The sequence below is a fragment of the Nuphar pumila genome, chromosome 9 (genome assembly GCF_984573655.1).
Source record: "Nuphar pumila chromosome 9, dmNupPumi1.hap1.1, whole genome shotgun sequence".
In the NCBI taxonomy this organism is placed as follows: Eukaryota; Viridiplantae; Streptophyta; class Magnoliopsida; order Nymphaeales; family Nymphaeaceae; genus Nuphar; species Nuphar pumila.
The window spans coordinates 114,497,848-114,511,465 of NC_143257.1; the positions used below are offsets into that span (position 1 = coordinate 114,497,848).

General features: G+C 39.4%; 1 protein-coding gene across 1 annotated transcript; it reads right to left on the bottom strand.

Annotated features, from left to right (window-relative positions):
* Positions 1 to 2,230: 2,230 nt before the first annotated feature.
* On the bottom strand, positions 2,231 to 5,737 carry LOC149828944 (uncharacterized). Its single transcript, XM_090017179.1, has 2 exons — positions 3,427 to 5,737; positions 2,231 to 2,826 (listed from the first exon to the last, which is right to left on the bottom strand). The coding sequence occupies exons 1-2, from the start codon at positions 5,735 to 5,737 to the stop codon at positions 2,468 to 2,470; spliced, it is 2,670 nt and encodes an 889-aa protein (XP_089873305.1). The 3' UTR covers positions 2,231 to 2,467.
* Between the last annotated feature and the right edge of the window lie 7,881 nt (positions 5,738 to 13,618).

A 13,618-nucleotide genomic window follows, 5' to 3' on the forward strand; every position in this document is an offset into this window, starting at 1 on the left:
TCAAAAAAACTTGAAGATGAAATAATATGATCACTAGCTCCTGAATAAATGATTCAAGAAGTATGAGAAGAATGAAAGGCCAGACCTACAAAATTTATTGTTGAGGGTTTGCTTTTAATGAATGTCATGAGTTGGTTGTACTCACTCTGAGTGAGCGCAATAGTCTCATCCGTACTACCCATTACTTCTTTTCCATGAGATGATGCAACACTAATGGATGGAGTGGAACCAGTTGCTCCTGATTTGTGTAGGCGATCCTGGCGGGTAACCATGAAGTTTGAAGCATCTTTCTTTCACATGATCAACCATCCCACGGTGTGAAGACATGGGTCGACTATGCCGATCACCTCTATTCTTGTCACTTGGGTTCAACTGAATTGCATTTACATTGGTGTCTGAGATAATAGAATAGAGTGTCGATTTATTGGTTGTTGTAGGTATCACACGCCCTGCTACGTTCATCTTGAATCACAAGGGCATAACTTTTAGCAACAGAGGACAATGGGTTCATGAGGAGAATTTATCCTATGACAGTGTCATACCAATCATTTAAGCCCATAAGAAATTGAAACACTCTTTCACGCTCTTGTTGCTCCGTCAGTTGCTTAACCATACCACATGCAGATGGGTAGAGGATTGTAGGATGATAGTTCATCCCAGAATCCTTTTAAGTTTAAAAAAGTATGCAGTCAAATCTTGATGAAGATGAACAATAGCACGTTGAATTTGATAAATTCGAGGAGCAATGCTTTGAGAAAACTATTCATGAAGGACTGACTACACTTCATGAACTGTATTAGAATAAATAACACTAATGAAAAAGTCTTGAGAAATCGAATTTAGCAACCATGATAATATCATATTGCACCTCACCTATTTAGGATAATCTGTTTATCTACTTTCAGGTTTTAAAACGAAACAATCTATAAATCCGATTTTGTTTTTGGCCATTATCATGGCTGGACTCCAGGTAGCATAATATTCCCTGTCAAAGTTGAGATACGAGCTATGTCACATGGGTGCGGGTGTGTGGCACTTTCAAAAAACGCGGGTGCGGGGGTGCGGCAAAAATATAAAAAATTATATATATATATATATAATCCAAAAGTTGGACATAAATGACACTGGGTGCATTGACTGCATCCAGGGTCAGGTTGACCGCATCGGGTGCGGGTGCGGGTGCGGCACCTAGTTGGAGAATCCCTATGACATATAGGGCAAAAAAAATTTCTTGGCAAATTTTTTTTAAGTCCAAAAATTGAACCAAAATGACCCTGAGTGCATTGACCGCACCCAGGGTCGGGTTGACTGCACCCACACCAGCGTCGCATCGACGTGGGTGCGGCACCCGCATCGCATCGACGCGGGTGCAGCACCCTGCTAGCCGAATCCCTGTGACATAGGATATGAGAATAGTCCCAGGGTTGTCAAAATGGGCTTGTAAACTCATCAGGAGAATTTGTAGAAGAGGATTGTGTTTCAGCCATGACAGTCCAAGAAAAACAAAAGTCTAAATTCCAGAAAAAAAAATACTTAGCTTCAGGGCTTCACGACAACCAAACACGGAAAAAAAAAACTGCAGGAAGTCTGCAAGTTTTGAAACAGGCCGACTGCGAGTGCTGAAACAGGTAGACAGGCAGATGCTGAGTAGGCCACTGTTGCACACCAGTGGAGCCTAACACGCCAGAGAAGTGGCAGAGGGAATGCTCAGACGATGAAACACAGAGGAGGGGATGACCAGACCGGAAGCACACAAGATAATGTGAAGATCAGATGTCCACAGCACTAGGAAGATGGCACTGAGCAGCGGGTACTGTGAAGGAATCAAATCTGTGAAACCCAAGCGCAGAGATCTGTGAAACCCAGAGACAGTGCTCTACTACTTGTAGCAGGGATCTGTAAAACACCAGAGATGGTGCACAGTATCGATCCAGATCATTGCAGGTCACCTAAACTTGCAGAAATCCTGGAAGCCTAATACCATGAGAACTTGATAAGGCATGGCGATGAGGGAAAATCATATATTTCTCTCTTAGAAAGGAATACAATGCAGACCCTGATAACGTGGATTGCAGATTTACATGAAAGAAAATACATGAGATATACAAAGAAAATTACATCCCTAAAAAAATCCAAATGTACGCACATCTAACTCTCCGTCCTTATCCTATCACTCAACGGTCAGTCCTTATCCTTTCATGAGATCCAAATCTCAACAATACTATTTTCTTTTTTTCTTCTTTTTTCAAATGAACAATAGTTTCCCCAACACCCACATAATGCATTCACAAAATAACTCAAGAAAATGGTTTCAATACACTAACAATAAGTTAATTTCAACACTCACATCTCCTCTTCTAGGTAATTACAACAATAAATGGACCTCTCCATAGTTACTTTACAATAATCTAATCTATCATACTACCATAGAGTCTATTACTAAGAGATCCTCATGCAGGAAGCATCTTCAAGGACCTGTGCTTTGCAGGCAGAGAACATCAGTAGCTTTATAATCACAGTTTAGGAGTTGAAGCTCTTTGAGAACATCCAGCATTGTAGGTCGTTTCTCAGGCATGACAGCGGTGCACAGGAGGGCTATTTCCAGAGCACCCAACATCTGCTGCTTTGAGAAATTTCTGATTCTTGGATCCAAGATTTGGAAATTGCCATTGGTTGTGTTGATTTTCCGACGAACCCATTTTACAACATCAATTGTTTCACTAGACTCGACCTGCTCAGCTTGTCTGCCAGTTATTAGCTCCAACAGCACAACACCGAAACTATATACGTCCATTTGTTCAGTTGCCTTCTTGCTACATCCACATTCTGTTGTCCAATAAGAAAGATTTAGATTATGCTTTCCTGAATTTGTGCATGCATGATTCTGTGTGTGTGTGTATGGGTGTGTGTGCACACCATTTTTATGTCAAAAAGAGGTTTTATAACAGCATATGCTTGGTTCATGTCCATTGGATATTAATCAACTCTCAAGTTGCGCTCAATCATTTCCAAAAGTTACATATCCAAATGAGTCTGCAGTCCAGTAATGAGACAAAAGTGGTTTAACATAGCAGGATTGGTATCATTTTAAGACTCCTAACGTTTGCCAGTACTTAGCAGTCATAGCAGGATCTTATAATTTCTCATGCTAAAATATTAAATTGTCAGAGCTTCTTATTGATAATAAAATTTTAATTATCACATTTTAATCAAAATCAAACCATTATGATACAAATGCTTAAACGACAAATTTCATACCGAGTGACAAGAAAAACTGTATATAATAGAAATTTGAAAGAAATGCATTTAGTCAAAATTGGTGCAAAACGACAATAAGCAAAGGCCAATTATGGTGTTGATAGAACATTAATTGCATTGATCTGTTTGAATTAAATCATAAAAATGTCTTATACAAACTGTCCATACCTGGTGCCCTGTAACACTGGGAACCCAATGCAGACTCCATTGATGAATTATATGCAGATTCTCCAACAATTAGGTCGAGTCCAAAATCAACGAGCTTTGGTTTGAAGTCCATATCCAGAAGAATATTGCTGGATTTTATATTTCTGTGAAGAAGATGAGGAACACAATCATTGTGAAGATAAACCAATCCCTCAGCTGCTCCAACTGCAATCTGAAGTCTAAAGCTCCAGTCCATCACTGAGTCTGATCGGTATATTGCATCAACCAAACTCCCATTCTGCAGATACTCATAAACCAGAAGAATTGATTCCTTGGCATGGCAACAACCCAATAGTTTTGCAATGCTCTTATGCCTGACCTTATACAATGTTTCAACCCCAATCTTCAGATTCTTTGCAGATAAACCACTGTTGTTCCACAGCTTCTTCACTGCAACAAACTCCCCACTTGGTAACCTAACTTCATAAACCTTGCCAAAACACCCATTTCCCACCATGTTCTTCTCCTCAATTCCAAGCAGCAGATCATGTTCGGCAACACCTAGATGGTGAAGAAACAAAGACTTCCACATCTGGGTCTCGGAGTTATTTCTATAACGATACATGATAATGGATATGGCAGCCACAATTGTTAGAAAAGCAAAAAAGGAAACAAAAGCGAATACAAGGATTAATCGAGTCGGCCATGATGATGGATTTGCATTCTCAGATGTGCATGATCTGGGCAATCCAGGTCCACAGAGATCAGGATTGCCTTGCAGAAATGAAGCAGGGAGGCCAGAGATGAGTGAAAGTGGAACCTCACCAGACAATCTGTTGAAGGACACATTGAACAGGGCAAGCTTCAAATTCTGAAGTTGGGGAGGGATCTCACCACTCAGATTGTTTGAGGACAGATCAATATAAGTTAGAACCGGCAACAAAGCCAAAGAAGTTGGGATTCCACCTGTGAAACTGTTACCAGCTAAAGAGAGTGAAACTAGCTTCTTACAATCAACCAACTCCGGTACTGTTCCTGATAATGAATTATAACTGAGATTGATTATACTCAGAGTAGGTGAGCTACAAAAGTTTTCAGGCAACTCCCCATAAAACCTGTTATGAGAAACAGAGATTCTATACAGACTAGTAATCATCCCAAGATTCTTTGGAATTCTACCAGTGAAGCTGTTGTTGTCAATCTGGATTTGCTCTAGATCAGCACCAAATGAAACTGAACCAAGAAGGCTTCCTAGTAGCCTATTGTTCTCTGCTCTAATCAACTTCAGGTTAGGCAAACTCCACACCCCATTTGGAAAATCCCCAGTAAATCCATTGTTCTGAATTTGAAACCTCTCAAGACTAAAACACTCTTCAAGCGAAATGGGGACGGAGCCATTAAAGAAATTAGTGTGTAGGGCAAGGTTTGTGAGGCTGTTCCCATGGCAGAGTCCAGAAGGAATGGACCCATAAAGCCTATTAACTGAGATATCAAGAGACACCAGCTTACTGCCATTTCCAAGACCCGATGGCAGCACCCCTGTCAGACTGTTCTGAGAAAGATCTATCACCTCTAGTTCGGGCAAATCTCCAATGAAACCAGGAAAATCACCATAAAAATTTGATTTTTGCAAGAAAAGATGCTTCAGTTTCTTGAGCACATTGAGGCCTAGAGGTATCTCACTTGAAAGAAAAGGATTCTCAGACAAATCAAGAACCTCAAGGCTGGTCAGATTACTGAATATGGAGGAATGCACCTTGCCTGTGAATGAATTTCCCGCTAAATTTAGCAGCTTTAGGCTGTCCAGTGACCCCAAGTTTAAGGGTATCTGCCCTTCAAGATGGTTTTTGCTCACATCCAACTCATCCAAATTGGTGAACAGGGAGAGCTGGTCTGGGAGAGTACCCCATAAGAGATTGTTGCTCAGATTGAGTGTCTTTAGGCCCTCACATTGGGACATCATCAGAGGGATTGGTTGGTTGAAGAAATTATTAGCAAGGTTGAGATGGGTTAATGTAGAAACTTGACAGATTAAAGGGGAGAACTCACCAGAGAGATTGAATGATTGGAGGTCTACTGAGACTATTGATGATGAGCCTTGAGTGCATGAAATGCCCGTCCAGTTACAGGGGTGGTCCAGTGAGGACTTGTTCCATGTGGAGAGATAGTTCACGGGGTCACTGATTGAGGCCTTGAATGCAAGGAGAGCATCTGTGGCTGATGTAGAAGCAAAGGCAGGAGCAAGGAAGAGCAGAAGGAGAAGAAGAGAGAGGACCATATGGGTGGAAGATGGGTGTCCTCTGGTGGGCTTCCTTTTCGGAGAGGTATCCATTGTGGGGGATTCTTGTTTCTGAAGTTGGTGCATTGCAGTGTTGTCAAGGCGAAGAAGAAGGGTTGTTTCCAGAAGTGTGCCACTGTTCTTCTACTTTTAATGCACTGCAGACTGCAATACTGCAAAAACCAAAAAATATAAATGCTTAGCTGCTTATATTGTATTTAAGATAAATGTATTTTGACCAATGTCTTATAATTAATGGAAGTTTTTGTCCTTATACTTGTCACTAGGTACTAATTTATAGGCCATACTCCATCATTTCTTTTTTTTTCCTTTTATCAGCAAAATTGGGGTTAAATCTAACCGTGTTTATTGTGGTATAACCACCGTAGCTTGTGGTATAGCTCTTGATTTACATAGGTCTGATCTCCAAAAGCAAAGGTTGGATCTAATTTTCAATTTATCCTCTTAACCACCTTAATAATTTCAAGAATTGCATTTGCTTGTGTTTCTGGCTTAGTTTGAACTTGCAATAGCATTTCAAACATTGCTTGTATTTTTTTCCTTTTTGGATTTAATGTGAAAAACTACCATTATGATTTGGGCAACTCATTATGATTTACTTAGGTATGTTGACCATTGATCTGAGTTGGTGTCTGCAGTTCACGAGTACTCCTCCTACTGGGGTGTCAATGGGTCGTGTTTATCCGGACCCAACCCGGACCAAACCTTATAGGGTTCAGGTATGGTGATAAATAATAAGACCCGATTAAGACCTGATCCGAATCCCGAAGGTCCAATTAATACATGAATCTGGGTATGGTTTGTGGAATTTTATACCAGACCCAGGCTCGACCCGGGTTCTAATTAAGACCCGCAATTTTCAATGTAAAAATGATAAAAAAATGTTATTTTACCGGGTATGGTGCAGGTCTGGTTTCTCTTATAGTATACTCGATTAGACCCGAGTCTGAACCCGATACCATACCCAAAAATCTGGTCCAAGTCTGGTTCCACCTGTGTCTGAACCAAACCAGACCCGTTGACACCCCTACTTCTTACCCACTTAGCCAGGTTTGTAGAGCTCCTGGAGGTGTTGCTTATTTATTGAAAAAAATGCATCAAATCGAATTAATTTTATAAAATTACTCTGATTTTTTTAATTATAAAATTTTAATAACTTAATAAACAGATCCTATCATGAAAAATACTTAATCCATGTTTTCAATAAGTAAGCTTAGAGGACAGTTAAGAGATTAAATTGGTTGGCCCACCAATCTTTTTCACAGTTGTTACCAATAGCTTTTTTTTTTTTTGTGGTACTAAATATCCATAGAAAAGTGGTTCAATTTAGAAGCACATAGGGTATGACCTTCTGTAAGAAATAATGTGGAAGGACATTTTTCAGAGTTTAAGTTATTCCTCTTATTGATAAAAAAATATTCAAATAGCATCACACTGTGTGCACTCTGCTCAATGTGACACTAAGGCCTTGGACCAGAAGATTAACAATCAAGAGACTGTATCAGGTCAGAGGCACCTTAGATGCAGTTCAATCCATGAGATGAACGGCGATCTAAACACCTCCATTTTTCCTTGTTTTAGAGTCGTTCATTTTTTTGTGCTATAGATGTCGTTAATCTTATCTACAAGATGAATGACTCTGAAAATTTGTGTGGAACTCATCTGGGAGGTAAACTATCAGACCATGGTGTTTGTGTTGCCGTTCATCACATGGATGAGCGGCATCCAAGGCTCTTCATGATACAAAGATACGGTACGATATCTGACACACAGGCCGAGTTAAATATTTTTTTAAATAAAACATGAGGGCATGCTTTTAAATTTTTAATCAATACAAGTTATTTTTATATATTAATATATATATATATATATATGTATATATTTTATTCAAATATTATTAAAAAACATTTTAAAATTATCAAAATCATTAAAATAATGCTCACACAAGACAAAATCGTGTCAACATGGCATAGTGTGTCCGATTCATGTCACCCATGACACACCCTTAAATAATGTGTCACTGTGACATAGTTCTCCACATAAGGCTCTCTGTTTGCCAACTGATAGATGGGATGGGAGTAGGGGTGGCAAAACCTGACACGACCCGCCAACCCGCCTCTTAGGCGGGTTCGGGTTGGGCTTAAGCCAACCCGTTTAATAAACGGGTCGACCCGCGTAACCCGTTTATTAAACAGGTCGGGTTCGGGTTGGGGGTATGCCAACTCGCCAACCCGGCTGACCCGTTTAATAAACGGGTTAGGCGGGTGGGTCAACCCGTCAACCCGCCAACCCAACCCGTTGACCCGCCAACCTGACCCGCAAACCTGAGAACCCGTTTACCCGACCCAACCTATTTATTAAATGGGTTGGTGGGTCGTGTCGGGTTACCCGTTTATTAAACGGGTCGGGTTTGTGTTTGCCACAGCCGACCCGTTTAATAAACAGGTCGGGTTCGGGTTGAGGTATGCTGACCCGCCAACCCATCGGGTCGACCCGCCAACCCGACACGATTGCCACCCCTAGATGGGAGTTTATGAATTTGGTAAAAAACTGATCAAACTATCTTGGAGATGGTTGTTTGGAAAGTGGCAGCTGAGATGAGAGTTTGAGCATTTGAGAAAGGAAGTGAAATCCTCTCCCCTTAGTATTTGTTCAAATGCAAAAACTTCCTCCAACTACTAGTTCCCAAACAGAGCCTAAATGATAAATCTCTCCAAAAATAACACTGGTTTGGAGTTTGAACATACAAGATTCTCTATTGCTTTCATCTACTTGTTCCATGCATGCAGACGATGAGTCTGTCCTTTTTCTTTTCATACTTTGATGGGTGTGACTAGTAAAATGTTCAGTGATCAGGCCAAAAGTTAATCAGTTCATCTACATATCACAAATCAAATCCCAATATATGCAATAAAACACTAGAAAGAAATAGAGAATTGTGTCAAACTGCATGATATTCAATAAGATTGCTAGTGCGCCTTGGTGTGTAATTAATCAACTGTAATGGTCCAAGGACTTGTAGCTAGGGGTGGCCATCAGCCCCGGCCATCAGGTACCCCGATATATCGGGTCAGGCTTGGGCTACATTTCGCAGTTAGAACCCGATTAAACTCGGACCCAGCTCGATTACGTAATCAGGACCGATTCAGGCTGGGCCCATGTGCAAAATGCGGAGGGCCAGACAAGGCGGGCCTGTTCATTGGTTCTGCCTGACCCGAGCCCAAATATAATTGGGTCAGGCGGGCTTGGGCCTGAATATGGTCAGGTCGGCCTAATGGCTACCCCTACTTGTAGGGGCAGCCTTGATAACTATATTTATCTTGGCCACTCTTCTTTCATGTAGAAAGTTGTTAACAAATATTTTGCGATAAAAGAAATACACTCACCATGATTTCGCAAAATCCTTTTTTAAAATCAATTAAAAGACGTGGGACGCTCGTTTCAAGCTTTGATCATCCTTCTCCACGAGAAGATAAAGCAGAAGCAAGTTCGATCTTTGCGGTTTGAAGTCCACTATCATGAGAAGTTCAAACTCCCCATGAAATAAAATATGCAATTCAAATCAAGAGGATGTGTAAGCACTTAGGGACATGTCAATTGAACTTTGAACTTTAAATTTGGGTTTGAGTTTAGGTTATGGCTTAGCCCAGTTTTGTTTCATCTTAGACTTTAACCATTCTTTTTGGTACTTGAGATGGTTTTATCCCCAAGACCAAGACCAACCATCTTTAGCCTTTGACAGACCTATTTAATGAGCTTTGATCATATGTTTTTTACCTAGACCTAGTAAACCCAAATGTTGGAACTGCCTTTGACTTGGCCCAACGTTCTTGCATGGCCTCTCTTCTATTCTCTTCATCGCTCTCAAATGTTCTCCTCTTCTCTCTTTTCTCCTTTCTCCTTTCTCCTCTCTCTCCCATGAGATGCCTACTCTCTCTTCTCTTCCACTAGCTCCTTATTCTCTTGCACTCTCTAACTCATATGAGTTATCTCTCTCTAGTGAGTTCATACATTGACTTAGTCAAGACTCTGCTTAAGTTAAGCCTAGGGTCTAGCCTAAGTTGATTGTAGAGGCTACATAATAGAGTCAAGAGGTTATTAAAGGTGATATGTGTCAAGTTGCTCAATCTTACTCATTACAAGGTAATAGCCGACCTTCACGATTATGTGAATGCTCAATTGTATCATGAGATTCATGAGATTGAAGTTGCAATAATACCCATTGCACCAAAGACTTGATCATCAGTGAAAAAACTTTTGCTTGAAAGACAATCAACGTGTGCCTCTGAACGCACGATCATACCCATTGAGTTAATTTTCTTAACATCTGTCTATCTCTATGTCTCCCTGAAGATACAAGCATTGTTGGCTTATTTTAATTGAATTGTTCTGGCATTGCTTGATCTTGATTAAATGCTAGAGTATATCATCAATCAATTTAATTTAAGATCATTCTTTAAATCAATCAATTTAATTGGAAATTTTGTTTTCTAAATCAAGTTTTAGTGCGATGTAAACTATTACTTTTTTATCACTCTTCAAATACATCTAAACATGAAGAGCACCTCGTCTCAATAATAGGTAAATTACATACAACATATGAATGAAGTTTATAGTAGGCAAACACGTCTAAGTATGTTTTCTCCATTCAAGAATGGTCTAGAAGATAAAGCTGTTTAAGACCTAGATACAATGCTAGAGTATATCATCATTGTGATATGATCAAGTCTCTCTCTCTCTCTCTCTCTCTCTCTCTCTCTCTCTCTCTCTCTCTCTCTATATATATATATATATATATATATATATATATATATATATATATATATATATATATATGCTACCCGAGTGGGTAAGGAACCCCTTATATATAAGGGCAAGAAGAATAGTGAGAAATATCAATATTTTAAAAAAATATAATATTTGCTAGCTGCTTTAAGCTCTACATGTCGGCAGAAATTAAATTGTTTTATTTTTATCTTCATTCTATTGTAAATATTTGGCTCTTTATTTTTAAATTGTTAACATTTTTCAATAAAAACATGAAACAATAAAAAAAAAATCAATTTCTCACGAGAAAAAGTCTGCCTTTATATTTCCATTTTAAACTTTTCTCATCGTGCCAGCACACACGTATGGAGAGAGAGAGCCATTACTAGTGACGGTGTCAATGGGTTGGGTTTGACTTGGACCCGACCAATACCAAACCCTACAGGGTCAGGGTTTTGGTGATAAAAAAAAGTAAGTCCGATGGAAACCTGGTCAGACCCAAAGGGTCCGATTAGTACATGAAACCATGTATGGCTTGTGAAATTTTATACTAGACTCGAGTCCTACCCAATTTTCGATTAAGACCTATGGCTTTTCAATATAAAAAGATAAAAACATATTGTTTTATCAGACTAGGTCTGATTCATGTAACCATTATAAGGTCCGGGCATAGTTTTTACACCATAATTTCAAACACAACGTGTCTTTCAAGAGATCCAACTTTGTAACAAAAAAAAAAGTTCATGTGGGTGTCAATCTTTTACTTTTAGTTACAAAAATAACCCCAAGTTTTTTAAAATTTTAAATATTTGGTTACTATTTTTTTTAAAACTGCTAAATAAGGGTACATTTTTCTTTTTTGAAAGGCAAGCTAAGGTTAGGCAGACCCCACCAGTTATTATTCAAGGTATCACTGGGTTTTGAACCTGCAACGATTCGATCACAAGAAGACGTGCACGGACAGCTCCTACCAACAACAAAGCGCACCTGTTTCTGATGTCGTTTATCTTTAGATCAATGGCATCCAAAGGTGCTCTGACGAAATACCATCAGACCGTCTCTGAATGAATAGTTTTAATTTCAAAGGACAATACAGAAAACAAAAAAAAAAATCACAATTTCCAATATGACTTGTTTTCAAGAAAAGAATGACTTATATTTGAGATTTTAAAATAGTGAGGTTCATTTTCAAAATTAAGGTAAAAGGTTAGGTCCTAAATGAAATTTTTCCCCAACAAAAAAGAACATAACTTCTCGTGAAGCTAAAAGAGTGGTGCAGCGACAAAGACAGGCAGAGGTTGGTTATGGGGACTTCCTGCACCCCCAAGTCAACGATCACGTGACTCCTTTTCTGTTTTTTTATGACCTCACGTGCCTCCTTTTCATTCTTCGAGGGCTGTGCCCCCATACCAACATTCCCTATACTGACCTCATCTTTCTTTTTTATCCTCACCAATCGACTTGGGCCTCATGCCTCGAATCAGTCAACGGTTCGATTCACTAACGAAATGCTCGAGGTCAAAGTTTCCCACAGGCCAAGTCATCCTGGCTGCAGTCAACACACTGGATTGGATCTAGATGGGTCAGGAGTACGGATCTGATGTCCACTATGAGTTGGCTTAGTCGCTGCTTGACACGTACCAAAAGCAGGTTTCTGAGTTTGATCAAAAAAACACGTCTTAATGGTCAGATCCAATGTTGTCAATATCGGTAACGGACCTTCAAATCTATCCAAAGAATAAGCCGATTCAGACTTGATATTTTTCATTTTGGAACCGTATCCAAATTCCCAAGGATCTAGAATCTATTTCATGAAATGAACCCTAATGGATCGAATCCACCAAGCCAAGATCCACTCACCTTGACCCAATCCACCTTGTAGGGGAATTCTTGGTATTAATAAAAAATTGTGGCTCTTTCTTTAGAGAGCATCCAAGCCTCTTGAATGTGGCTTAGATAGACGTGTAATGGTGTTTAAAAAAGCCCTTAGGTGTGTTACCTATCTTGGGAGGAGGTTTTACCTAACTTTAGATTTCTTGCTAAGTTAGGTATTGGTTAGTTAATCTTTATTTCTTTTAGTTAATGAGTTATTCTTTTTAATATTTTCTATTTAATTTGGTCTTGGTATATATAAAGGCCCAGCTATTTGTTATTGATATATGAAAATTATTTGAATCAAAATTTAAAGCTCTATCCAAATTTGTCTATTTCTCTCTCTTAGGCATGGTCCTTCTTTCTTTGAACCTTAGGCTTTCCTCTAAACCGGTCCCTTCTTTGACTTTGTTGTGAGTCCCTCCCTTTGACTTGTCTCTTTTACTCGGTAAGGTTCATGCCTTACTTAGTGTATACCTTAGTGTAGTGGTTGATCCCTAGTGGATCTTATCATTACAACTAGTCCTAGGTTGCACCCCAGACCCATTTTCACTAAGGTACTCAAAGACTAAGTGCGGAGAACTAAAGTCTTTCAAGATGCAACGCCCTTCCTGTTGTACCAAACTTAGCCCAACTGTGCCAAGTTGTATCATACATCTCCAAGTACCTCCTGTAAGTTCCAGGAAGTCTAAACCACCTTTACTTAGGTTTAAACCTACTTTTGCACCCTTTTCAACTAAACTTAATCTAATTAACCAACCCAGATCTGCAAGCTATGAACAGCAGGATTTGACTCATCTTCCCTAAGTCTAGATCAATCCTTGAAAAAATAAGAATTTTTTGCCCAACCATTTAGGAGAACTGATTTTTTTAGTAAAACTTGTCAGACTCAAACTAAACATGTCTTTTGTTTTCTCTGTTTGGACCTATCCGGATTTGGTTTTTGATATAGTCTAAACCGTGTGGGCTTGGAAATTATCAACATGGTATCCTCGTTTCTCTATAATTTTAAACAATGAACCCCTCCTTCGCTAGTCAATCCGCTAAGGGAGAACCCAACACCAAGTGTGGTATTGTTAAAAAATACTTATCACAAAAGTGTTTGATCGATAACACTCATTCAAGTCATATTAAACCTTACACATTAAGTGCAAGTGGACGTGCAAGTCCTCTCTCAGTAGCTGCAGTAAGCTCGGGTCAAGTGGCAAATGATCTGACCCACTTCCCAAGGTGGAAGCATGTCAAGCTAAGGACTGTGGACAAGTTATATATATC

What these genes read in the sequence shown, in the direction of transcription:
- LOC149828944 (XM_090017179.1), bottom strand. Translation starts at nt 5,737, where the DNA reads ATGGATACCTCTCCGAAAAGGAAGCCCACCAGAGGACACCCATCTTCC. An exon ending in CCAGTGTTACAGGGCACCAG is followed by an intron (nt 2,827 to 3,426) that starts GTATGGACAGTT and finishes ATTGGACAACAG; the next exon opens with AATGTGGATGTAGCAAGAAG.